The 26,289-nt window shown below is 45.1% G+C and overlaps 1 protein-coding gene across 1 annotated transcript in view; it reads right to left on the bottom strand.

Annotated features, from left to right (window-relative positions):
• Positions 1-9,591: 9,591 nt before the first annotated feature.
• LOC147034312 (uncharacterized) overlaps positions 9,592-26,289 on the bottom strand; it is a 105,248-nt gene continuing 88,550 nt past the window's right edge. Inside the window, exon 5 of the mRNA XM_085880471.1 lies at positions 9,592-10,496. Within this exon, the coding sequence (XP_085736597.1) occupies positions 10,259-10,496 (238 nt within the window). The 3' untranslated portion in view covers positions 9,592-10,258. The remainder of the gene's footprint in view (positions 10,497-26,289) is intronic.

Below are 26,289 nucleotides of genomic sequence, written 5' to 3'. Positions count from 1 at the left end.
GGGAGGTTTGTTAAATTACCCATTTTAACATCTCAATTTGGAATCCCTAAAGCAGTCTCTACCTTTTTACGCCCAATCGTGGGTAAGCGACTGTTCGCTTTCAGCACACAATGTCCTGATCGAGGTTTCAAGGCATGAACACAGAACACTCGGTTTCAGCACGCCGTGCACTCTTCGAGCCATCTTTCTGCTTTTAAAGCAAAGAACTGAAACTTGCAGGAACTCCTTTAGTAAAACGCTGCGTATTCAGTCCAGTACGCCCAACATCACACTAACAAATGTGAACCTGAACGTCCGTCATTCCAGTTCCAGCACATAACGATGCAATCTTATTAGAGTCGTCTCCAAGTTCCATTTCCCCCTTGCATCGTCATAGTTCCACACCATCTCACGAAACCAATGTAAAAACACCTGCAATAGGTACCATCAATGTTGGGTCGATTTGGTCTCTTGCTTGAGTTTTGGTTTTGGTCCTTGAGGAAGGGCCACGATATTGTCGTCGAAACCTCAGACCAAGGTCTTTGTGTTCAGGCAAAACTTCCTTTTATTGCACGACCTCTGCCACCGAAGGTGAAGGAGGTTATGTTTTCACCCTTCTCTGTCCGTTTGTTTCTTGCAAAATCGAAGATTTTTTGAAAGTAAATTGATCAGTCGATTCTGTTATTAACCTCTGCCATCGAAGATGGACGGAGGTTACTGTTTTCATCCCTGTCTGTTTGTTTGTTTGTTTGTTTGTGAACAGTATTACGGAAAAACTCCTCAACGGATTTCGACGAAACTTGGTGGGGGGGGGATTAGGTATGGTCCAAGGATCATGCCATTAGATTTTGGACTTAGTCCAAAGTCCAATATGGCCGCTATGGCGGCCATTTTGAAAAAATATTTGAATTTCTGGTTTTGCATTTCTACATGTTTTAAGTGATTTCCAACCCCCCCCCCCAAAAAAAAATGTGAGAGAAAAAAAAAACAAAATTTAGCAACTTTTTTTCCCAAAAATTTCGATTTTTTTTTTTTTGGCATTTCTACATGCGCGTCGATCTAGTTTAGTTTATTCAATTGTGGTTCGGTAGGGTCTGATCCGTTTTGGCCATTTTGAAAAAATATTTGTTTTTTTTGCATTTCTACATGTTTTAAGTGATTTCCAACCAAAAAAATAAAAAAATTGTTAGAGAAAAAAATGAAAAAAAAAACAGAAAATTTTGCAACTTTTTTTTCAACAAAATTTCGATTTTTTTTTTTTTGCATTTCTACATGTTATAAGTGATTTCCAACAAAAAACATCCCAAAATTATAATTGCAGCTGATTTTGGAACTTCAGGTGGATATATCCACATAAAATCAATTTCTGTCTCAAGGAATCTAGTTACGACGAATGAATTGATTATGTAAAAGTTAAAAGTAAAAGGGAAAGTTGCAAACTATAACTCTGTGAGCACTGTTGACATCAAATTGAATGAATAGGATATCAGCCAGGTTCACTTGAGGAACCTAGCAGTATTGGCGGCGGAGGTTTTGCACTCCACCAAGTGCTCCCCCTCTAGTTCTGTCTGTGTCTGTCTGTCTGTCTGTTTGTCTATCACCTAGAGTTCATAATTCCAAAACCGATCTTCACGAAACATCACTACATGGTAGTTTGTCATAAGCCTATTGTTTTTGAGGTCAAAAGGTCAACATGCCAAAGGTCAACATCATAGGTAGCCTCGTGTTGGCTTCGCGGTTAGGGTGGTGGCTTTGGATCCTAGGGTCCTGAGTTCAAGCCCTGTCCCACTGAATTAACACCAAGGGGTTGACTCAGCCTGTCATCCTTCCAAAGTCGGCGAAATGAGCACCAGTGTACTGGTAATAGGGGCACTGCAGCAGCGGCAGAACCGCGCTCCCAGCCATTGATGCAACCAGCAGCCAAAAAAGGCAGCACACGATGGGAATATCATCGGTGACATTTCTAAAATCCTCAATTTTCATCCAATTGACTTGAAATTTGAAGAGGATATACATTTCGGGACACTTGATTCAACCCGCCAATTATTTTTGAGGTCAAAATATATCAAAAGGTCATCATAAGCCAAAGGTCAACCACGAAAGGTAATATTTCTCAAATCCTCAATTTTCTTCCGATTGACTTGAAATTTGAAGAGGACACTTCATTTCAGGACACTTAATTCAACCAGCCAATTATTTTGGAGGTCCACAAAGGCCAAAAGGTCAACATCGGCCGAATTTCTAAACTTGTCATTTTTCATCAGATTCACTTGAAATTTGAAGAGGAGTTGCATGTTTGGTCATTGAAGTCAACCAACAATTATGTTTGCAGTCAAATTTGTTTTATGGATTTTGCAAGTATCGTGCTCTGCACGTCGTCGTCTTCTTGTTCTGTCTGTTTGTCTGTCTGTCTGCCAATCGCCGACAGGTCACAAATTAAAACCGATCTTCATGAAACTTCACCCATTTGTAGAGGTAGTCTCAACTGAGAAGCCTATTGATTTTTTCGGTCAAAGGTCATCTTGAGGTCAAATTTCTAAAATCGTCATTTTTCATCTGATTGACTTGAAATTTGAACAAGATTTGCATATTGCCTCACTGAATTGGGAAACCAACGATTTGATGTCAAAAGGTGAAATGTCTACTCAAGGTCAAACTTCTAAAATCATAAATTTTTATCTGAAAAATTGTTAATTTTCATCTGATTGACTTGAAAATTAAACAGCTATTTCATAGGACATCACTGAGTTGAGAAGGAAACTATTTTGAAGGTCAAGGTCAAAGGTCAACTCAAGGTCGAACTTCAAAAATCATCAATTTCAATCTGAAAAACAATCAATTTTCATCTGATTGACCTGAATTTTGATTAAGATTGTCAATTTAAATCTTAATGAAATGGACAATTTGATGCATCCATGGCAACCTTTGCAAGGGGGGGGGGTGGATTTTGCAAGTATCGTGGTCTGCACGATGTCTTTTTTCTTGTTATTCTGTATGTCCGTCTGTTTGTCTGTTTATCGCTTATAGGTCACAATTTTAAACCGATCTTCACGAAACTTCACCACACAGTAGGGTGTCATAAGGAAGAAGCCTATTAGTTTGAGATCGAAAGGTCAAAAGGTCAACAAAAGCCAAAGGTCAACAACTTAGAGATTTCCTCAATTTTCATCCAATTGACTTGAAATTTGAAAAGGATTTACGCTTCAGGTCACTGAATTGAACTAGCCAATTATTTTTCAGGTCAACGTCGACCAAAAGGTCAACACAGGCCCAATTTCTCGGCTTCACGGAGTGGTAACCAAGGCATTTAGGATCACTGGTATCTCCCGTGATGAGGCTGAGTCTTTGGGTCTCTCGCTCAAGGTCCGCCCACAACCCCCTTCTGGTAAAACTACCAAAAATCAAGAATCAATGCGCACCTTCACTCTTTCATTCTCTTTGATCCCACCTTTGGAACAAACTCCAACACTCTCTTCAATCCCACTTTTCCCTCAAGGTCTTCAAAACAGCTGTTCACCACCATCTCTTATCCAAAACCAAAACCACGATCTTTTCTACCCCCGCTAATCCACCCCAAACCCACCTCCTTCAAATTCCCTGCTTTCCTTCCTGAAAGTCCCTGTAGTGTCCATCTTGTTTACCCTGTGTACCCCCACCCCATCCCTCTCCCTTCCACAGATCTCCTCGTGTCTCTGTTCCCCACTGTTTTTCCTTCCCTCTCCCGTCGCTCTTGTTTCCTGCTCCCCTTGTTTTGAATTTTTATGTGTTAGCTCTCATACGAGCCAAGACAGTGCATTAAGAAAAAAAAATAAAAAGTCAGAAACTTATGAGGGATTTCTAAAATCCTCAATTTTCATCCGATTTACTTGAAATATGAAGAGGATATATACTTCAGGTCATTGAATTCAACCAGCCAATTATTTTTGAGGTCAACATTGGCCAAAAGGTCAACATCGGCCGAATTTCTAAAATTGTCAATTTTCATCCGATTCACTTGAAATTTGAAGAGGAGTTGCATATTTGGTTATTGAATTCAACCAGCAATTATTTTTGAGGTCTAATTTGTTTTAAGGATTTTAGAAGTGTCATGCTCTGCAAGATGTCTTCTTCTTGTCTGTTGGATCGCCAAAATAGGTGACCCTTATTGTCAGTAATTCTGTCTGTTTGGATGTTTGTTCGTTTGTCATCAGCATAATTGGTAGTAAACGTGGGCGGATTTTGACCAAACTCGGGTGGTAGGTACATCTTATGACCTAGTGCTTTGGAAATTGTGATGGTTTCTAGGGACGCTTTGGTTCCCGAGCAACAACCGAAAAACCTTCAAAATCGGTACCGTTCACACGAAATCAATTCCGAAAGCCATTATCCCACGTTGGGTTATGAAATTTGGCACGAATGATCTACAGGTGATGCTCTATCAAATGTATTCCGGTTTTTGTGATATATGGAATACTTTACCTGCAGCGCCCCCTACAATTAGGGTATGCACGAAAATTGGAGAAAATTGAAGGCCCCCTTGCGACCAGGTGGGTGCATCGATACGAATGAAAATTTGCAGGTTCATGGTACTCAATGAGTACTACAACTTTGCCTCAGGGCATATTCACCGATTTCGCTTCGGTCAGGGGTCAAAGGTCAATTAGTGCAAAAATCGATAATATGCGAGAGCTGGAGGTGCCTTCGCGCCAAATGCTACTCCTCCGCGGGTTATTATCGGATGGTCATGAAAATTCACACTAATCATCTGGAATACATTGTGCGCAAACGATCGAGCCGGATTTTCGATTTAGATCTTTGTTCACCCACAGCACCCCCTCGAACTTTGGGGATTTCCGATTTCAAACCGCATTTTCGGTACTTTTCATTCAAATGGATACCGAGTAGTTATCAGTAGGTGGAACTGGATGAGATTTGATATGCATAATCTTAAGGTGATTCCCTATCCTCTATATGATATCCATTTTGCTCTATATCTTATAGCTTACATGCTCAGCAATCCATCGCCGCCTACCGGCTTGTCTGTCTGTTTGTCTGTCTGTTTATCACCTGCAGGTCACAATACTTAAACCGATCTTCACGAAACTTCACCACGTGGTAAAGTTTGTCATAGGGAAGGAGCCTGTTATTTTTGAGGTCAACAGGTCATCATAGGCCAAGGGTCAAAAACTCAGGTGAGATTTCTAAAACCCTCAATTTTCATCCGATTGACTTGAAATTTGAAAAGGATTTATATTTCATGTCACTGAATTGAACCACCAATTATTTTGGAGGTCCACATTGGCCAAAATGTTAACATAGGCCGAATTTCTAAAAATTGTCAATTTTCATCTGATTCACTTGAAATTTGAAGAGGAGTTGCATATTTGGTTATTGCATTCAACAAGCAATTATTTTTGAGGTCAAATTTGTTTTATGGATTTTACAAGTGTCATGCTCTGCACAATGTCTTCTTCTTGTCTGTATATCTGTTTATCGCCTGCAGGTCACAATACTAAAACCGATATTCACGAAACTTCACCACGTGGTAAAGTTTGTCATCGGGAAGGAGTCTGTTGTTTTTGAGGTCAAAAGGTCAAAAGGTCATCAAAGGCCAAAGGTCAACAACTTATTTTAGATTTCTAAAACCCTCAATTTTCATCCGATTGACTTGAAATTTGAAAAGGATTTATATTTCAGGTCACTGAATTCAACAAGCCAAAATTTTTTTGAGGTCAACATGGACCAAAAGGTCAACATCAGCCAAAGGTTGACAACTAAGGTGGTATTTCTAAAATCCTCAATTTTCATCCGATTGACTTGAAATTTGAAGAGGATTTTCATATCAGGTCACTGAATTCAACTACCAATTATTTTGGAGGTCCACATTGGCCAAAAGGTCAACATAGGTCAAAATTACAAAATTGACAATTTTCATCTGATTCACTTGAAATTTGAATAGGAGTTGCATGTTTGGTTATTTCATTCAACCAGCAATTGTTTTTGAGGTCAAATTTGTTTTATGAATGTTGCAAGTATCGTTGCCCTGCACGACATCTTTTTTGTTTGTTTGTGTGTTTGTTTGTTTGTTTGTCTGTGTGCAGGATATCTCAAAAAGTTGTGGATGGATTCGGATGAAATTTGGTGAGCTGGTTGGGTGTGTGACACGGCGAACTGATTAGATTTTGGTGAAGATTCGGATCTGGATCCGACTCTGAGAATTTTTCAGTGATTCTTCACCATTGAGAGGTTGGTCCAAAAATGAAAGATAGCACATTATCTCAAAAAGTTATCAATGGATTCAGATGAAACGTGGTGGACAAGTTGGGTGTGTGACAAGGAAGAATTGATCCAATTTTGGTGAAGATCTTCATCCGGATCTGGATCCTATAATTTTTTAAGTGATTCTTCACCATTTCGAGATAGGGCTGAAACTAATTTTGAGCACGACATCTCAAAAAGTTGTTTGTGGATTTGGATGAAACTTGGTCGACAGGTTGGGTGTGTGACCACAACGAATTGTTTCGATTTTGTTGAAGATCCGATTCCTGATCTGGATACGATAATTATTTAGTTTTTAAAGTGATTCTTCACCATTTAGAGATAGGGCCAAAAACGATAACATAGCATGATATTTCAAAAATGCATTGGGCTGGATATGTTCTCTTGGATCAGACATTATGTGGTGGAGGTATGTGCTCTACCGAGTGCTCTTCTAGTTTTCAATGTTTTTCCCAATTTTCCGATTGATGTTCTTGAGACAACACGATTTCGTATAACACAGGAGGCTGCAGTGCAGATGTGCATGTCAAGAGAAACTAAGATCCCTTGAGATTGTGGTGTGTACAGAGTCATCTCATAGTCAGAAGCGATGGTGGTGCACGGCATCGGGTGGAAAATGGTGACCTGATTCTGTAGTTTCAATGTTTAACACCAATAAACCACAACATAAAAGTGATCAATATGTAGACAAGATACCTCTAAAAGTCTACCTCTACATTGTAATGATATCCTGCCAATTTCTGTAGTTTTTGATCGTAAAACTCAGGCAGGGAATTTGGCCAGGTTATTTGCACACAACTGCTTATTTTCAAAGGATACTGTAAGAACTTCAGTATTCACAAGCAGGTGTGAGGAGGTGGGTTTGGCGAGTTTTACCTTCACTTTGAAATGCATGCATTTTGAGGAGCAGAATACCTGGTCTGTGAATCACTTGGACAAGAGTTTGGGGTCATAACCATCCTACTCTTGTAATACAGTTAGGTGATGGACCTTGTAGAACCTTTTTAGATGCCATTTTCCAGCATTCGTCACATCCTGGAGTCAGTTACACCGAGATAAATTCTTCCTGGGTGTCACTAATTTTCAACAACACCCTCATGCAGTGGCAACAACACTGTGGTCAGCAGGCCCCGATCAGGTACTGATAATGGATGGGGGAGTACCATTAACCTCCTCACACTGCCAAATGATGTCACACACACTGCAACTCACTGCATGTCAGAAGTAACCATTCATGGAAGGCCTTGGTTCATCCTACTTGTATCCTCAAACTCAAAGTCTAGTCCATGAACTAAGTGGATGTTTGTCACTCTGATAGTCATACATGGTGGTCCTTATAGTTCACAAGTGGTCTGCACACCCAAAAAGGTCCATGACCCATTAATCTAGTTAAAATTGAAGTTTTAAGACCAGTTACCTGCACTGCATGCCCATACGAATAAACACCTCATGTACCTACACTCTTTATTGAGGAGGCACCTTTCCTGCAAAGCATTGAAACTTGAAAATGATCATTATCCAGGCACCAAACTCAACAAACATGTCCTGACTGAAGGCCCTGACACTATATTGCCTTGATGGATGATCGGTTCCCATCGCTTCATGTGAAGCTTAGCATTGGCTTAGTTATCCTGGTCTACCAGGTCCCAAGAAAAGCATTCTGTGACCAGAACAACAAGGTCCTTCCATTTGAGCCTACTTCCATTTGGGTGAGCTTCTTGATATATTTGGGCCTTGGAGGGCCTATATGCGTAACTGAGTATTCTTTCAGCAGAAACACCATCATACCATGAGGGACAAGTACCATAAAAGCATAATTATGCAAAACCCAGTCGTGACTGCAGTTCATTATGCTTCTCGATAACGGTCATGGAAATGGGAATTTACATCTTTGTATGATTTATGTTCACTGTTAGTTAGGTGGTGTAAGTTCTATGCTTGATGTTTTGGGAATATAGAATTGGTTAGCTTTCAAATATTGGAGTTTTTTTGTTGATGTGGATAATATTTTGTTTGTCATACTGTAGGAGGAGGTGTTGTAGTGAATTATATTTTTGACATGTTATAGCAAAACTCCTCAATATGTGTTGAGACTTGGGGTGTGTTCAGTTACAAGGTTTCTTATAGAGAGCTTGCCAAGTGGCTTGAACACTCAAGCAAGCACTCCATGCGAAACTGGTGATAAGGAACGGCTGGCTTGGCAAGCGCTAGCGAGCTGCATGGTAACTGAACACACCCACCCTTTGTGTGCTGTGGTCACTAGGCCACTGTAAAGAACAAGACCACCTGATTGAAGGAATGCCAACAGAAGACGATATATTGAAATGTAAGGCAATTGTAGTGATGCTTAATGGTTTGCTATGGAGGAGGACACATAAAGAGTTCAATCCCTTTGGAAGGAAGGATAAAAGTTAAAGGGAAGAAAGCAATGGTTTTGGTTGGAGTTGGGTCAGTAGAGAGGAGAGAGGAGTCTTGCAGGTCTTCCAGAAGTGGTGTTTTTGTTTACGTTGCTGTGAGTTGAGGAGCTTGTGGTGAACCATTGAGATGGTCCTGTGCAGCTGCAGAGTCGAGCAAGCTCATGATGAGCTGAAGAAGATCAACAGAGTTGCTTTGGCAGAAGTGGTCCAACAGGTAACTTGGACTCAAGCATGTGGTCTGCAACCTTTCTATTCGCCATATAGTCCTATCGTTGCTGATGGACAACTGGGGAGATACTCCAACAAGCAAAAGGTTGCTCTAACAGACTCAGCAACAAGATATGAGGTTCTGTCCTCTTTTAAGGTAACAGCCACATGCACCACGCATGTCGTTTGCAAACTGCGCTGTTGTGTGGCCTTGAGCCAGCTATTCTACTACTTCCGATGAGAGCAGGTGTCCTTCATGATTCTGTTTTTTCCCTGTGACTCTGCATTCAACCAACTAAAGACCTCATTTCGTGTGTGTCCACAGCAGCCGTCATTTTGTTCATTGTTCAGACCTCCTGCTTCGTATTAAGTGTTTAAGTTAAGGGGTTAAGTGATAAGGCTCAGGTTTAAGGGTAACCAAATTTCCTGTGTTAATATATGAATAAAGGGTTTTTATTTTAAACATCTCCAATGTTGTGGAAGCAGTTTCGTTTCCCAGTTAATTGGCCATCTTAACCGCTCCGCTCGGTTGTTGGCGTCACCAGCTGAACCGATGGCTGCAGCGCGGTTTTCTACCTTGGTGTGTGCCATGTTGCGCTCCCCCACCGAGAAGCATGACTTAGGCTTTGGTGGACCCCATGTACCCACGACCGGTTCCATCAACCTCGTCCCCTTTCCCCGGTCATGTGACAATGTTGCAAACATGATCCAAGGAGAGGGATGATTACACTGTACAAATAACTTTATTTTGTCCGTTTCTATAAACTTTCATTTTCCCTCCCCAACCCCAGCCCAAACACTTTATGGTTTTATAATACACAAGTCCCATGATAACAGTGGCAATAACCATGAATAAAACATAACATCTCCATCACACTACTGGTAAAATATCAATTTTATGGCTGTTTTCTTCCACCCGTTTATTACGCTCATTCAACAGAATATACTGTATACATAATGCTGTACAATTGTATGTTATATATTTCACTTGGTCATTTGATGATAATTTCTAAATCACGGTGCCATAATCTCCAGACAGTCGTGACTTTTTTGTATACTTAGCAAGTCAATCCACGGGTCACTCAGCCAATGGACAACCCATGTGTGAGGAAATCAGGCAGTCAGACAGCTAGAAAAACCACTGGTCTCGTTGATTAATCAACCAGGCAATAAACGTGCCAGGCAATTTTCAACCAAAAGGTGAACACTATCCCCAGCTGGTTTGGGGTTCAGCCTTAGGCCAGAGTTAGTCTGAAACTGGAGATGAAAAAAACTAGGTTTGGGGCTGAGTGTGAAGATGAAGGTGGAGCAAGAAAGTGTGAGAATCTTGCTGGACGTACTATTCCAGCCAGAGGTCAGGGCAAAAAGAGCCGGAGCATGGCGTGGCGTCAGCAAGGTTACGTCACTAGGAAAGCTGCCAACACGGCCATCGTTATGATGGCATTTGCTCTTGGAGCCAGCCACCTGGCCCCAATTCCTCTCTGGAGACCTGCGCCGGCCAATGAAGGGTGCCACTGAGTCGGACACGGTGAAGCACCACCTTGTTTCACCACCTGGGCTTGCCCACCAGATGGGTGGCTGGGGCTCTGTGGCAGAGCTTGTGAGATGCAAGGTGTAGCTGAGGGGGGAAGGGGACTGATTGAACAGAAAAAGGAAACAGTTGTAATACTTTGTTTTCTTTCTCCGTGCACTTCTTTTTAATCATACACTTACACTTTCTCACATAATGAGACAATAGAAATTTATAAACTTGCATACGTTTGATTTTACAAGGTTTTGATCAAATAGCTAAGTGCTGCTTTTAAACGTTTTGTGTAAGGTTTGGGTTAATCAACCATAATTTTGAAATGGTTTGACGAACCAGTGACATGTATGTGGGTGGTTAGACACTTCTGTTTTACAGCCACTGCCATAGCTTGACAGTCACCATGGTTACCCACACATTATGATGAACCCTTGCATGATTACATGTTTACCCGACGCGTGCACATCACACAAAGCGGGTGTAAGCAATAGGTTCACTCTTCTGCCTGTATCAGTTTAGTTCTATGATCGAGAAACTACTTAATTTCAATTGAATTTTACATTTTGATCACTGCCAAACACAAATTGTAACACGAACCTGCAGTTTAGCAGTAGTTTAGTGCTGAATTTGCTAAATTGTACGGAGTCTCGTCCCGAGCACGCGGGCACACTCACGGTAAAGCAATTGATTTGGTCTGCCTGCCTGTCTGGCAATAAGACAACATTGAAAATCATTCCAAACAGGAAACTTACTGTTTTTAAGGACGTCATAAAGGACACAACCAACGGGCACAAATAACTAATTTAACGGGTTAAATAGGGTGGTGTAAAAGACGGTGCGTCAATGGTAGTAAACATTCAATTCAATGGGATTTTGGGGGTGTTTTAAACGCAGATTTTTAAGTTCTTATTTTATATCATTGAATAATAAACGTGAACCCTGAAGAACACAAATCGCTTTGTTTGCACTTCCAAAAAACATCAGGTTCGGAGTACTTGAACAAAATTTTACGCCATCTCGTCCAATCAATTTTGCCGCGCGTTCTTAGGGCGGAGTTGGAAAAAGGTTCAGTTATGGATTGTTCCGTTTGACCCTTCGGCTTCATATGGTTGCCTTGGCACCTGTTTATTCAAAGTTCATGAACAAAAGCTGAGACAGTTTGTGCCTGGGAACACAAAGTAAGAGTTGAAACGGTCTTTCCCATGTCCTTTTTCTCAAGGCAGCGTGGAGTATTTTGTTCTATGAACTCTCCAGTTGATGTTGTATTTTGAGTAGTTGATGAGAAAAATTCCATGAAGAATGTTGCATTCATTATGAATTTATGGGTTTAAGTGATCAAGTTTATCCACTTCAGGGTACTTTAAATTTGTTTTGTAAAAGACGAATGAAGTTTCGTACTAAGTTTAGCAGTGTCAATTATATGGACAAAATATCCTCACCTGTGTCCACAGCTTCTTTCAAGCACAGCACTTTGTTACCTCCGCCACCGAAGGTGGATGGCGTAGGTTATATTTTCACCCCTGTCTGTCTGTCTGTCTGTCTGTCTGACTGTTTTTCTGTCTGTCTATTTGCTTGCCTGTGTGTAATGACCAAACTTGATGGACAAGTTGGGTGTATGACAAGGATGAAATGATTCGATTTTGGTGAGAATCTTGATCTGGATACAATAATTTTTTTTAATTTCAAAGTGATTCTTCACCATTGAGAGATGGGGCCAAAAACGATATATAGCATGATATTTCACAAGGTTGTGGACAGATTATGACAAAACATGGTGGATGAGTGGGTAGGTGACAAGAACAAGAGCATTAGAATTTGGTTCAGGTCCGGATCCAGATCCGGCCTATTAGTGGTAATATAATGATATTATATAAAATGATACTATAATGATAACAGATTATATTCAAGGACATCAAATTAATGATAAACCTTGTGACAGACATTGTGCAATAGGTGATTTTGTATTTCAGATTGTAATTACCTCCATCATTGAAGGTGGACGGAGGTTATGTTTTACCCCATTTGTCTGTCTCTGTTTGTCTGTAAGCATGATATCTCAAAAAGTTATTGACTGATTCGAACGAAGGTTGGTGGAGAGGTTGGGTGTTTCACAAGGATTAATCGATTTGATTTTGGTGAAGATCGAAGTCCAGATCTGGGTCCGAGAATTTTTCAAGTGATCCTTCACCATTGAGTGATAGGGCTAAAAACTATATATAGTTTTTATTTTTAAAAAAAATATATATATATGTATATAAACTATATATAGTGATATATATATATATATATATATATATATATATATATATATATATATATAAACTATATATCGTGATATACATATATATATATATATATATATATATATATATATATATATATATATATATATATATATATATATATATATATGTATATATATTGTTGTGGTTGAGGAAATTCGCAAACCACCATTCAGGTCCCGTAGGTGAGATATCTCTGTAAGTATATGTGTAGTTAGCCCAAACCCGTTGTTTAGAGGGAATAAATGTCATTCATTCGGGCTGCGACCCTTTTAGATAGCCGTTTTTCTTTTACTATCTTTATTTTGGACCAACCGCCATTACTACCACCATAACCACCACCAACCGCATCTCGACAACCACAGCCACCTTCTCCAGAACCGCCTTCACAACATCCACCTTCTCCACAACCGCTTTCACACACCAACCACCAACCGCAACGCCGCTTCACAACAACAGCAACGCCAACAGCCACGACCTTTACCGTCACATCTCGCTCTCGCAACCATCGCATCACCGCCATTCCCGCGCCGCTTGTGGGCACCGATACTGGACTCGTACAGGGCGCGCACCAAGCAGCGGGTGCAAAAACACCAGCCTTTCCGAGAAATCGGATCAAGAATGATTCACGCCCACTTCTGTTCTGTCCTATCAGCAAGCGTGGGGCGATTTGGCCCCGCCTCCAGGCGCGTCGGAGTACAATCGCTATATGCAGATTCGCGGATCAAGAATGATTCACGCCCACTTTTCCTCCGTCCAATGGGGGAGCGTGGCTCCGCCCCCGAGCCGTTCCTGATCCAAAAATCTGCATATGATTTCTCCTGTCGGACTATAAAGCGCCGAGCGCGGGGCGAATTTGGGAGAGTTGAGAAGAGGAAATAGTTGGAGAGTTGTGGCGGCGGCGAAATCAGTCGAGAGAGTGTCTGTCGGGGTCCGGAAAGGCTGGAGAAGCCAAGAAGCTTTGTGGAGGTCTGCGCTCGTGTCAGAGTCGGGGAGCTGCGGAGAGGGGAGGCCGGGAACGCGGTCGAGGTCGCAGTGGAGTCGCTCGTCGCGGGACCCAAGCCAGCCAGATATCCTCTTTCCCCCGAGCATCAACAACCCCCCCCCTGTTTCCCCCCGCGCTGAGATAGTGTGAGAAGGGGGCCCCGTTCCCACCCCATTCCAGGCAGTGCCAGCGAGGCCCACGGAGTCGGAGCGCCGCCGCCATTTTGCGGCTCATCACCAGACGGGTAGGCTCGACGTGGTCTCGGCCCCAGGCCCGTCTGCCCCCTTATCGTTGAGGGTGGCCCCTTTTTCTTTTGCTTTGGAGTATATGTGTTGTCGGCGCCGTCTGTGAAGTAAAACTGTGTAAGTGTTGCCGTGTGCTCGCGTAGTCAGTAGTAGATCTGCATTGTGTCTCTTTTGTTGCATTTGCTTTTTGTGCAGAATTGTTGTGTTACTTTTACATTTGCTTTTGGTGCATAATTGTTGTGATTGTATATGTGTGCTTTCCGTTTGCCACGGAATAAATGTGCTTTATGTTGAACTGTTTTTCCCGTTTCGCTTCGTCTTTTCTTTTATTGAATCTCCATCTTACTTCACGTAAAGGGTTGGTCGTGGGCTAAATACGCCCAATAATTAATCGAACCGTCGAGGTTGACGATAACACCGCTCGGTTATCCCGATAGTACGGAACGGGTCGCTTAAAGTGGCCCGTGTCCAAAGTCGACCTGCGGCGAGGTGCGATCGCCCGGTCTACCCTCCGTGTGGGTACTTATTTGGTTGGTCGAATTTGGCGAGCAACCCTATCCCACGCGGGGGGCCGATTGGCACGATCGTGTTGAGGCCGAAAGGCCCACCCGTGACTAGTTCCCGGCGTTAGTCCGAGAGGGTCACGACGGGATTGTCCGTCCGGTGGGCGACGTGCCGCGATTCGAGTTACGTGGCCGCTCGCACGCCGGCGGGCGCGAATCAGCAACACTGTTGTCAGGAGTGGGACACAAACCCATCCCCCTCCTCGCGGCACTGGTATCGGAGAGCGGGAAAACGGGCTCTCCTGTCTCCAGCTAAATTCACGGGAATCGGTCTAGGGGTGAGAGGAGCGACCCCCGATTCCCTCCAAATTACGAGCGATTCAAATTAACCTTTTACTTGAAATAAGATGGCGTCTCAAGGCGAGCGGGAGCCGGGGGTATTAGAAATGGATTTAGAATGTGTAGAATCCATGGTCCAGGATGAAAACCCCGTGCAGGAAATGTTGGTTGTGCAGGAACACGAACTCCCCCAACTGAACCCAGAGCCCGAAATAGGTGCGGCGGCGGCCGCGGTGTATGACACCTCCCCTCCCCCTCTCCACCAAAACCCTTCCCCGATCCCTGCCGAAACGACTCACCCAAACGCAGCCGACATGACCCAGCTATTCACCATGCTGGCAAAAATGAATGCGGATGCGCAACAAATGAATGCGGAAATGAGAACGAAAATGGATACAAACACAAATGAAATGAAAAACGTAATAAAAGGCATGAACGACAATATGGAAACAAACGCACTCAAAATGAAGGAAGAAATGAAAGAGCTGCAGGGTGAGACGCAGAACATGGGCCGAAGCCTGCAGGCGGGCATGAAGGCCGTTACCAGGGAGTTTAAAATGGCGACTCCACGTGTGGGAGCGAACGAGCTGGGAGGGAGTGCAACGGCTGTCAGGCCCGCGGTGGAGGCGGGTGACAAAGTAATTCGGGAGACGTGTTGGACGAGGGTCGTGACGGAAAAAGTGACGGTGACCGAGAGGGAAAAACTAATTGGGGTGACGGAGACGTGCACGAGGGAGATAACAAGGGAAGAGACGGAAATAATAGTTGAGACAAGGGAGGTAAAGGGTGAAGAGGTGACTGAGTTGGCAGAGACACGGGAGATGGGAACAATAGAGGGAAGACTACACGATGAAGACGGGGATAGAGACGCACACACACGGAGGTAGTGGAGGGCAATGGGGGTGAGCTGGTGGACTGGGTGGAGACCCAGTGCGAGCAGCGGGATGGCCCCCTCCAGGAACGAGGGGAGGGAGTATGCCCCCTTGAGGCGAGTCACGACCAGGTGGGTTCGGTCGTGCTTTGCGAGGTCGAGGGGAGGAGTGCTGTGGACAGGTGCACGGAGAGCTTGGGGGGTATAGAGGCCCCGGAGACCCTTGTGGGGACACGAATCCCCAGTGTGGTTGTCCCGGTGTGTGTGGTGTCGAGGTGTGTGTTCACGAGTGTGGCGAAATGCGTGCTGCAACGCACGCATAGCGCAGGTCCAATGGCGTGTGTGAGAGCGACCGGGTGGGTGACAAAGACCCCGTGTGTGGAAGCGACCCCGTGTGTGAGTGGTGTGGTGGTAAGTGTGCAGAAGGGCATGCTTCCCAGCACGCCGTATGTGGATGAGGCCCCGCGAGCGAGTGCCCCCGCGTGTGTGAGTAGTATGGTTTGTGTGAGGGAAATGGCACGAGTGAGTGAAAGGCCGCGAGTGAGTGGAGCCACGTGTGCAAGGGTAATGGCATGCGTGAGTGAGCGGCCGAGTGTGAGAGAGACAGCGTGTGCAAGGTCGCTGTGTGTGAGGGAGATGTCGGTGGGCATGTGTGAACATGCAGCCGCGTCTCCCGGGGCGAATGTAATGGAGTGGAGTGTGAGCGTCGTAACACGCAGGTGTGCGTGGGTTGAATGGCGACGACGACGGCGACAGAGGGACAAAAGCCGGGTAGCGGCTGTAGCTGTTTCGGGGACCGTGCTGGGTTCACCCAGCAGCGAGCGTGCGGTCCGTGCTGTGCAACGCACGAGGCCCCCACGTGCTCGCTTGCGAGAGTGAAGTCCCGGTCCGGAAACGCACGCGGTGGACTTGCCGATCCCGCGGACGGACAAAGTTTAGGCAGGATTACGGATTTGGACCGGACGGGTTCTCCACGCGATCGTGTGTGTTAAGCTCCAACGGGCAAAGCACATGTGTTCGCGTGGGGAACCCCTCGAGACGTGGGGCTTGTGTTTTTTTTATGCGCACGGTGACGTCATGGCTGCACGTGGGGTTGGAATCCGGCAGGAGGGGTATCCCTGCCGGATGGCACCGTCCAAGGAGGGACGAGGTACACGTGCAGCTGCATGACGTCACGGGCAGGTGCAAAGTGCGCGAGCTGTGAGTTACCGCGCTGGTGCTGCGCAATTAGAAAAAAAAAAAAAACAGCAAGCCCCGCTTTCGGGTGAACAGGATTCCCAGGCAAGGGGTGGAAGACCCCCTGGACTTGGGCACAGGATGGAAACTAGTTAGGGGGAAGGGTTAGCATAGCTAGACCGGCTCCATGGGGCAGGGGTAAGTCCTCATGGGGCCCGTGGAATGGATTAGTTAGAGGGATTGAAGCCAGATTTAGGATGGGAAATGATTTTTTTGATTTTGAGGACATGGACAGACTTGTGAGTGTGTAGAGGGGACGTAGTTTAGCTACGTAGTGTTAAAAGGAACGTGCTGTAGTTTAAGGAATGACGTGGGAGCACGAGTTAGTTAGGGGATGCAGATAGCAGGATGGCAGAATTCAGCGGTGTGCGTGTTGAAGAGTTGGTGAGTTGTGAGGTGAGTACATGTTGAGTGAGTGAGGCCAGCGGGTCTGTGTGAGTGGAGCGAATGGGGAATGCATGGTGCGATGAGTGATTGGGGGGAGGAGTGACTCCCACCCAAGGGACCCCGGGGTCAGTATAAAGTAAGTTAGCTGGGTTAGTCAAATTGAAAAATGGAGGTCGTTTTGTTGTTGGTGGGAAAGTAGGCTCGAAACCCGTTTGGAGGGGTGCAGGAGCCCTGTTGATGGGCTGGGAGCGTGGCTGCGAAAGGTGAGTATCGCTGAGTGGGTACCCCGGGCACCAGGCTAGTCGGCCGTGGTAGGCCAAGGGCCCATGGGGGGCCAGGATAGCGTAGTGGGCACGGGTGCGCCTGCTTGGTGCGGGGGCCCGGGGCGCTGTTAGCCGCGTGGGCAGTGTTGTGGGCACGGGTGACCCTCGGAAAGGGGCCCGGGAAGCCAGCCTGCCACGTGTGCATTTCAGGGGAGGTGCCATGGGGGGCACTCCCCGGTGTTTAGGGAGCTGGTAGGCTCGGAGGCAGTGTAGTGCCCGGGGGTGCCATAGCTGGAGATTCGGCAGAGGGTCGTGCCTGCCAAGGGGAGCCACGTGTCCCAGCCATGAGGCCGTGTGAGGGCACGGAGAGAAAATTGGGGGGCGAGGCCCGAAATTGTGAGGACACCAACACAGGCGACGGGAATCTGGGTTGTTAGAACCAATAGTTTAAGCGAGAGGCGCTTGTTGAAAGCCCCGGGGTAGTTTAACAGTTAAATGGTTAGGGTAGATAGGAAGTGTACCCCTCCGCACCATCCATCCCCTCGCTCTCGTTGTGGGCCGCTGGACCCACTTTGTGTTTTAGATCGCTGAAGTCTGGAGAGGCCATTCTGAGGCTTCGTTGGGCCTCGACACAGGACGCTAGCTCTCCCTTGTTCCCCTCCGGGAAGGGAACGTAGGGGTTGGGAGTAGGCTAGGTGACAGGATAGGTTAGCCGAACAAGGACAGTAAAGGGGGGTTTGGGGACGATTTATAGTGGGGAAGTAAAAATAAAAACAACAACAAAAAAATAATAAGTTGGGGCTAAATTGGTTTTGGACAAATTAAGGGAGTGGGTATGGACAGTGACAGGCAAAGGCGATAGGTTGGGAGGGAGACCATAGAGTAGGTCCGAGCCCGCCTTCCGAGTGGCCAGCACCACCACACTCCCTCCACCAACCTCCACTGAACGGCGAAGGCTGGCCAGCTTCATCGGCAGCTGTTGTTTTGCTGCAAGGCCTGTGCCGGCTGGATCGGCTGCAGCTGCTGTGCTGCAAGGCCTGTACCGGCCGGATCGTCTGCAGCTGTTTTCTGCAAGGCCTGTGCCGGCCAGTTCATCTGCCGGCTGTGTTTGCCTGCAGCGGCCTTGTTCTGCAGGCTGTGTTTGCCTGATCACCTTTGCCATGCCATGCCCACTGCCCCTGTTCACCAGCCCCGTTCAATTTTTGCTTTGCCCCCCCCCCCCCTGTTCATTGCCATGTGCGCCAGGATCAGAAAGCAACAGTTTGCAAGCTTCGAGAACTGCCCTGTTGGCAGCTACAACACGGGCCTGCAGTGGCGGCCCGTGCACCGTGTTTGCATCCATCCATTAATCCATCCATCCATCCATCCGTTGTGCTCATTGCGTGTGCCACTTGAGCTGGCACGGAGACTGCGTTTGTGCAGCCCATGCACCGTTGTGGTTCACTGGGTTCATTTTCAAAAGGGAAGGCCTTGGACTGCTTGTGAGCAGCCGGCCACATTCCCTGTCACCTGCATTGTTTGAGCCAGAGACTGCATGCGAGCAGCCTGGCTCCCTACTAACTGCTTTCTTTTTGCAGAGTTCATTGATCCTGGGCCATGATTTAGTGTAAAATTTCTAAGTTAAGGTTAAGTTGTACTGTACATATGAGTGCGCCCCCGGCATGTCTGTCTTAGCGCCGGCAATTTTATTTAAGTCGTCCGTGTGAGTGGGTTTGTTTAGGTAGTTACTCAGCCCTCAGGTTATTTATTTTGGGGACACGAATACCATGAATGTCGCACTCAGGGATCCGTAGGTAAAATGTACTAGGGGAGAACTACACATGATGGCACATGAAAATTTGACGACTCGGGACGAGTCTGTAAAAAGGGGAGGGGGTAGTGTTGTGGTTGAGGAAATTCGCAAACCACCATTCAGGTCCCGTAGGTGAGATATCTCTGTAAGTATATGTGTAGTTAGCCCAAACCCGTTGTTTAGAGGGAATAAATGTCATTCATTCGGGCTGTGACCCTTTTAGATAGCCGTTTTTCTTTCACTATCTTTATTTTGGACCAACCGCCATTACTACCACCACAACCACCACCAACTGCATCTCGACAACCACAGCCACCTTCTCCAGAACCGCCTTCACAACATCCACCTTCTCCACAACCACTTTCACACACCAACCACCAACTGCAACGCCGCTTCACAACAACAGCAACGCCAACAGCCACGACCTTTACCGTCACAACTCGCCCTCGCAACCATCGCATCACCGCCATTCCCGCGCCGCTTGTGGGCACCGATACTGGACTCGTACAGGGCGCGCACCGAGCAGCGGGTGCAAAAACACCAGCCTTTCCGAGAAATCGGATCAAGAATGATTCACGCCCACTTCTGTTCTGTCCTATCAGCGAGTGTGGGGCGATTTGGCCCCGCCTCCAGGCGCGTCGGAGTATAATCGCTATATGCAGATTCGCGGATCAAGAATGATTCACGCCCACTTTTCCTCCGTCCAATGGGGGAGCGTGGCTCCGTCCCCGAGCCGTTCCTGATCCAAAAATCTGCATATGATTTCTCCTGTCGGAGTATAAAGTGCCGAGCGCGGGGCGAATTTGGGAGAGTTGAGAAGAGGAAATAGTTGGAGAGTTGTGGCGGCGGCGAAATCAGTCGAGAGAATGTCTGTCGGGGTCCGGAGAGGCTGGAGAAGCCAAGAAGCTTTGTGGAGGTCTGCGCTCGTGTCAGAGTCGGGGAACTGTGGAGAGGGGAGGCCGGGAACGCGGTCGAGGTCGCAGTGGAGTCGCTCGTCGCGGGACCCAAGCCAGCCAGATATCCTCTTTCCCCCGAGCATCAACAACCCCCCCCTGTTTCCCCCCGCGCTGAGATAGTGTGAGAAGGGGGCCCCGTTCCCACCCCATTCCAGGCAGTGCCAGCGAGGCCCGCGGAGTCGGGGCGCCGCCGCCATTTTGCGGCTCATCACCAGACGGGTAGGCTCGACGCGGTCTCGGCCCCAGGCCCGTCTGCCCCCTTATCGTTGAGGGTGGCCCCTTTTTCTTTTGCTTTGGAGTATATGTGTTGTCGGCGCCGTCTGTGAAGTAAAACTGTGTAAGTGTTGCCGTGTGCTCGCGTAGTCGGTAGTAGATCTGCATTGTGTCTCTTTTGTTGCATTTGCTTTTTGTGCAGAATTGTCGTGTTACTTTTACATTTGCTTTTGGTGCATAATTGTTGTGATTGTATATGTGTGCTTTCCGTTTGCCGTGGAATAAATGTGCTTTATGTTGAACTGTTTTTCCCGTTTTGCTTCGTCTTTTCTTTTATTGAATCTCCATCTTACTTCACGTAAAGGGTTGGTCGTGGGCTAAATACGCCCAATAATTAATCGAACCGTCGAGGTTGACGATAACACCGCTCGGTTATCCCGATAGTACGGAACGGGTCGCTTAAAGTGGCCCGTGTCCGAAGTCGACCTGCGGCGAGGTGCGATCGCCCGGTCTACCCTCCGTGTGGGTACTTAGGTAGGTCGAATTTGGCGAGCAACCCTATCCCACGCGGGGGGCCGATTGGCACGATCGTGGTGAGGCCGAAAGGCCCACCCGTGACTAGTTCCCGGCGTTAGTCCGAGAGGGTTCCGACGGGATTGTCCGTCCGGTGGGCGACGTGCCGCGATTCGAGTTACGTGGCCGCTCGCACGCCGGCGGGCGCGAATCAGCAACAATATATATGTATATATATATATATACTATATATAGTGATATGATATTTCAAAAAGTTATGTGCGAGTTATGACAAAACGAGGTGGATGAGTTGGTTCGGTGACAAGAACAAGCCTATTTGATTTGGGTTCAGGTCCGGATCCTGATCTGGCCTATCAGTGGGATATAAAGCGAAAAACATAAATCGTTCAATTGGTGGAGGTAAGCACTCTACTGAGTGCCATTGTAGGTTTTTTTTGGTGAATCTTCACCATTGAGATAAGATCAAAAACTATATTGAGCACAATATTTCAAAAAGTTGTGGACGGGTTATGACAAATTTCGTAGACAGGTGGGGTGTGTGTGTGTAACAAAGGCTGAACTGATTCGATTTTGGTTAAGCCTGAGGTCCAGATGCAAATCAGACCTATCAGTGCAAAAGAAAATGTAAAATGTTGAGTATGGCCGAGGTATGCACTCTTGTGAGTGCCATCCGAGTTAATGGTTTGATTTATAAAAACCAACTCAGTCATTTTGATCAATACCCGAAACATTGGATTACGGTATATCCATTGCACCTTTACTGAGTTGAGATAATCTTCTATTTAACTCCATTACATTAATCAGGTCTTCATCACAGGAGGAAACTAGAGAAAGTTAACAAAAATAAAGTTTTAAAAACATATAAAAAAATACTGCTTGCATTTGTGGAACACACCTCCAGATACTAATAAATATATATATATATTTTTTATAATATAGCATGACCTAATGGACATTGGCTCCTCTCATAACATGATTTGGCACCGTGGGATACTTGACATCCACGAGTTAATGCTAGCAGACGGGTCCCCAGCTATTAACGTCCATCCGAGAGAAACCACACTCATTGAAAAGCACTGCAATAAATGTGATGCTTCTACTAATATACACACTCAGTGTACAAAACATTAGGGACACCTGCTCTTTCCATGAAATGGACTGATCAGGTGAATCCAGGTGAAAGCTATGATCCCTTATTGATTGCACCTGTTAAATCCACTTCAGACAGTGTAGATGAAGAGGAGATAGGTTAAAGAAGGATTTTAAAGCCTTGAGATGATGGAGACATGGATTATGTATAGTATGTGTGCCATTCAGAGGGCGAATGGGCAAGACAAAATATTTAGGTGCTTTTGAATGGGGGTGTGGTCGTAGGTGCTAGGCGCACCGGTTTGAGTGTGTCAACAACTGCAACGCTGCTGGGGTTTTCATGCTCAACAGTGTGTACAAAGAATGGTCCACCACCCAAAGGACATCCAGCCAACGGCAGGCCAGTGGTTGAAAAGGACTCATTGATGAAAAAGGCCAAAGGAGGCTGATATGAATTGTGCAGAGAAACAGGTGGGCTATCGTTAGTCAACTGACAGTCCAGTGCAACATCGATGCCAAAAGCCCCATAAAAATGCACAACTCGTCATACATTGACTCAAATGGGTTATGGCAGCTGACAACCGTACAGAGTTCCACTTCTTTCAGCAAAAAACAAGAACCTGTGGTTACAGTGGGCTAAAGAATGAAAACACTTGACACTGGAGAATTGGAAAAACATTGCCTGGTCTGACGAATCCTGGTTCCTGCTGTTTCATGCTGATGGGAGGACTGTGGAACAGAGAAAACCACATGAGTACATGCGTCCATCATGCCATGTGTCAACATTGCAGGCTGGTGGTGGTGGTGTGATGGTGTGGGGTGTGTTTTCATGGCACACATTGGACCCTTGATAAAAGTGGAGCAAGAATGCCACAGGATATCTGAATATCATTGCCAATTAGGTGCATCCCTTCATGGCAGCAGTGTATCCATCTGCGAATGGATTTCTTCAGCAGGATAATGCCCCATGCCACAAGGCTTGGATTGTCCAGGAATGGTTCCACGAACATGACAGTGAATTCAGCTTACTGCAGTGGCCTGCCCATCACCAGATCGCAATCCAATCGAGCATCTGTGGGATGAGATGTAACGAGCTATTTGGATTAGAGATCTACTGCCAGCCAATTTGACACAACTGTGACACGCATTGGAGTCAACATGGGCCAACATCCCTGTGGAATGCTTTTGACACCTTGTACAGTCCATGCCCCAATTAATTGAGGCTGTTCTGAGGGCAAAAGGGTGTTCCTAATCTTTTGTACACTGAGTATATATATATATATATATATATATATATATATATATATATATATATATATATATATATATATATATATATATATATATATCGTTGCTAAATTGTACGGAGTCTCGTCCCGAGCACGAGGGCACACTCACGGTAAAGCAATTGATTTGGTCTGCCTGCCTGTCTGGCAATAAGACAACATTGAAAATCATTCCAAACAGGAAACTTACTGTTTTTAAGGACGTCATAAAGCACACAACCAACGGGCACAAATAACTAATTTAACGGGTTAAATAGGGTGGTGTAAAAGACGGTGCGTCAATGGTAGTATATATATATATATATATATATATATATATATATATATATATATATATATATATATATATATATATATATATATATGATATAGCGCCCTATGGTCGATAGCAGTGCAGTTCATGGGCCGATCGGGATGTACAGTCAGCAGTTGTTACAAAGTAGAGGTACATATGGGTAGATTTGGATGTGTAAAGGAACTCTCCACGGGTGTGTGTGCATGCCTGGTTAGGGACTCTCCAGGCACCATGGTGGTAAAGTTTCATCCCGTGTCTTATGATGAAGATGAGTGGTGGAGGTTTTAACTTTTAACATCAGCAGCATATGAGCGATCATGTTTTTCTTTTGCTTTGTGACTTTTTGGAGCAATTGGTTATTTTATATTGACTCGGGTGTGCTTTACAAAGGTTACATGATTTCTCTTTGTGAGTTTCAAAGCAAAATACTGTATATTTGATAACACCCGACTTCCAAGCCATTTGCCGAAGGCCCGTATTTGAAATTACTCCAAAGCAAAGGGTGAAAGCTGCTCAAGGTTTTGGGTTTGTTTACAATAGACTCTGTAGTTGGTAATCACACGAGCAACAATCTGCTGGTTCCTGATAAATTGCCGACATCGGCCAAACACTAATAGTGTGTGTGTGTGTGTGTGTGTGTTTGTGTGTGTTCATAAAGCACAATATTTTCTCTCTGCTAACTCCCCTTTCCCCAACTCTCTCTCTCTCTCTCTCTCTCTCTCTCTCTCTCTCTCTCTCTCTCTCTCTCTCTCTCTCTCTCTCTCTCTCTCTCTCTCTCTCTCTCTCTCTCTCTCTCTCTCTCTCTCTCTCTCTCTCTCTCTCTCTCTCTGTCTCTCTCTCTCTCTCTCTCTCTCTCTCTCTCTCTCTCTCTCTCTCTCTCTCTCTCCCTCTCCCTCTCCCTCTCCCTCTCCCTCTCTCTCTCTCCGGACATGTTTGGGTGGTGAATATGTCCAATCGGTGTTTATCTCTGGACTTGTCAAGATGGTGTTTGTGTCTGGGCGGTGTTTATCTCTGGATGTGTCCTGGCGGTGTTTATGTCCTGGCGATGTTTGTCTCCCTTTGTGTCCGTTTTTATCTCTTCCAATACATACAGTAGAGATCATTCTAACCACTTACTGACTCACTGACTCACTGACTGACTGATATTCATATTAATTGCCTTCCGGTTTACGTAGAAAACTGAAATTTTGCTAACCGACGGACTACCAAGCCGATACACAGGGAGAAATCACAGAACCATTGGAATGTGTCTGCAAATGAAAGTATTTATAAATGAAAAAACAAAGAAGAAAATGCAGGTGAGCGACCAGAGAGAATGGGGAAGCATGGTAATTTTGCATGTCGACGGATATCGAAGCCGATACACCAAGAAAAAAACACAGAACCATCGGAAAGCAGCAGTAAATGGAAATATAAAAAATTGAAAAAAATGAAAATAAATAAATGAAAAAAACAAATGCTGGTGAGTGACCTGAGCAATGGGGAAGCACGCACGGTTTGTTATCACTTGCAATGTGTAAGCATATTCTGCTAGTATTTATATGTACATACATACTTACATCTATACTAATAAAAGGCAATGTGTGTGTGTGTGTGTGTGTGTGTGTGTGTGTGTGTGTGTGTGTGTGTGTGTGTGTGTGTGTGTGTGTGTGTGTGTGTGTGTGTGTGTGTGTTCTCCACAACTCCAAAACCATAAAACCTAGCAGCCTGAAACTTTGTATGCATAGTAGTCCAGAAGCGAGGTGACTTTTATTCAACATGAAAGGTGCAGATGTTTGAGGGTGCCAGTGGTGTTGAGTAGGGTTGGCAGATCCCAGAAACCCAATTCTTAAGTTGCGCCAGTGGTGGGTGTGGTCGGTGGCGCCACCCAAATCCAAGATGGCTGCCATTGATATAGGCTAAAACCAATATTGTCATACATCAAGTAATACTCGGCCGATTCCAATGATCTTGGTATGCATTCTGATAGTTTTGTATATGCCAAATCTGATGGAGAGGGTGTCATTATCACCCAAGGTCAACGTCATGAGATAAAGGTCAATATCACAGTTTTTAGTCAATTTTATGCCTGTTTGACCTTGACCCTTTGATTCAAGGTCAAATCTGATGACATGTAATGATTCCCCATACATGATTTCCTATTAGTGCCGAATACATGCCTAAGCTCTCAGACAAGTATTTAAATACTTATAGGCATATTAAAGTAAGCTATAAATCGATTTGGGATCACCCCCCTTATGTCATGTGACAAATTTCTGACAAATTCAAGTGTCATGCAGAGTTCCAGCAACTTGGCAACAACAAATAAGGTAAGATTTTGAACATTTTAAAGACTTTCAACATTAAAAAATGTATAAATATAATGCATAACAGTACCAAGAACATGTATAACTAACAAAATGGAATGTTTTTATGAGGAAATAAGAAATCTAGTGCAAAATAGATCGGAAATTTGACTATTTTTGGACTAAAGGGGGAATTCCTCCATTTCTGGGAATGGGTCCCTTTTTTAAAAATAGTCCCTGCAATGTTTTAAATATTGGTCTGAGGGCTTAGCATGTATTGGGCACTAATAGGAAATCATGTATGGGGAATCATTTCATGCCATCAGATTTGACCTTGAATCA

The sequence above is a fragment of the Eptatretus burgeri genome, chromosome 1 (assembly GCF_056783735.1).
Source record: "Eptatretus burgeri isolate ZD-2024b chromosome 1, Ebu_testis_v1, whole genome shotgun sequence".
Taxonomy (NCBI): domain Eukaryota; kingdom Metazoa; phylum Chordata; class Myxini; order Myxiniformes; family Myxinidae; genus Eptatretus; species Eptatretus burgeri.
Note: the sequence above shows the minus strand (reverse complement) of the source record. Positions and strands in the feature narration are given on the sequence as shown.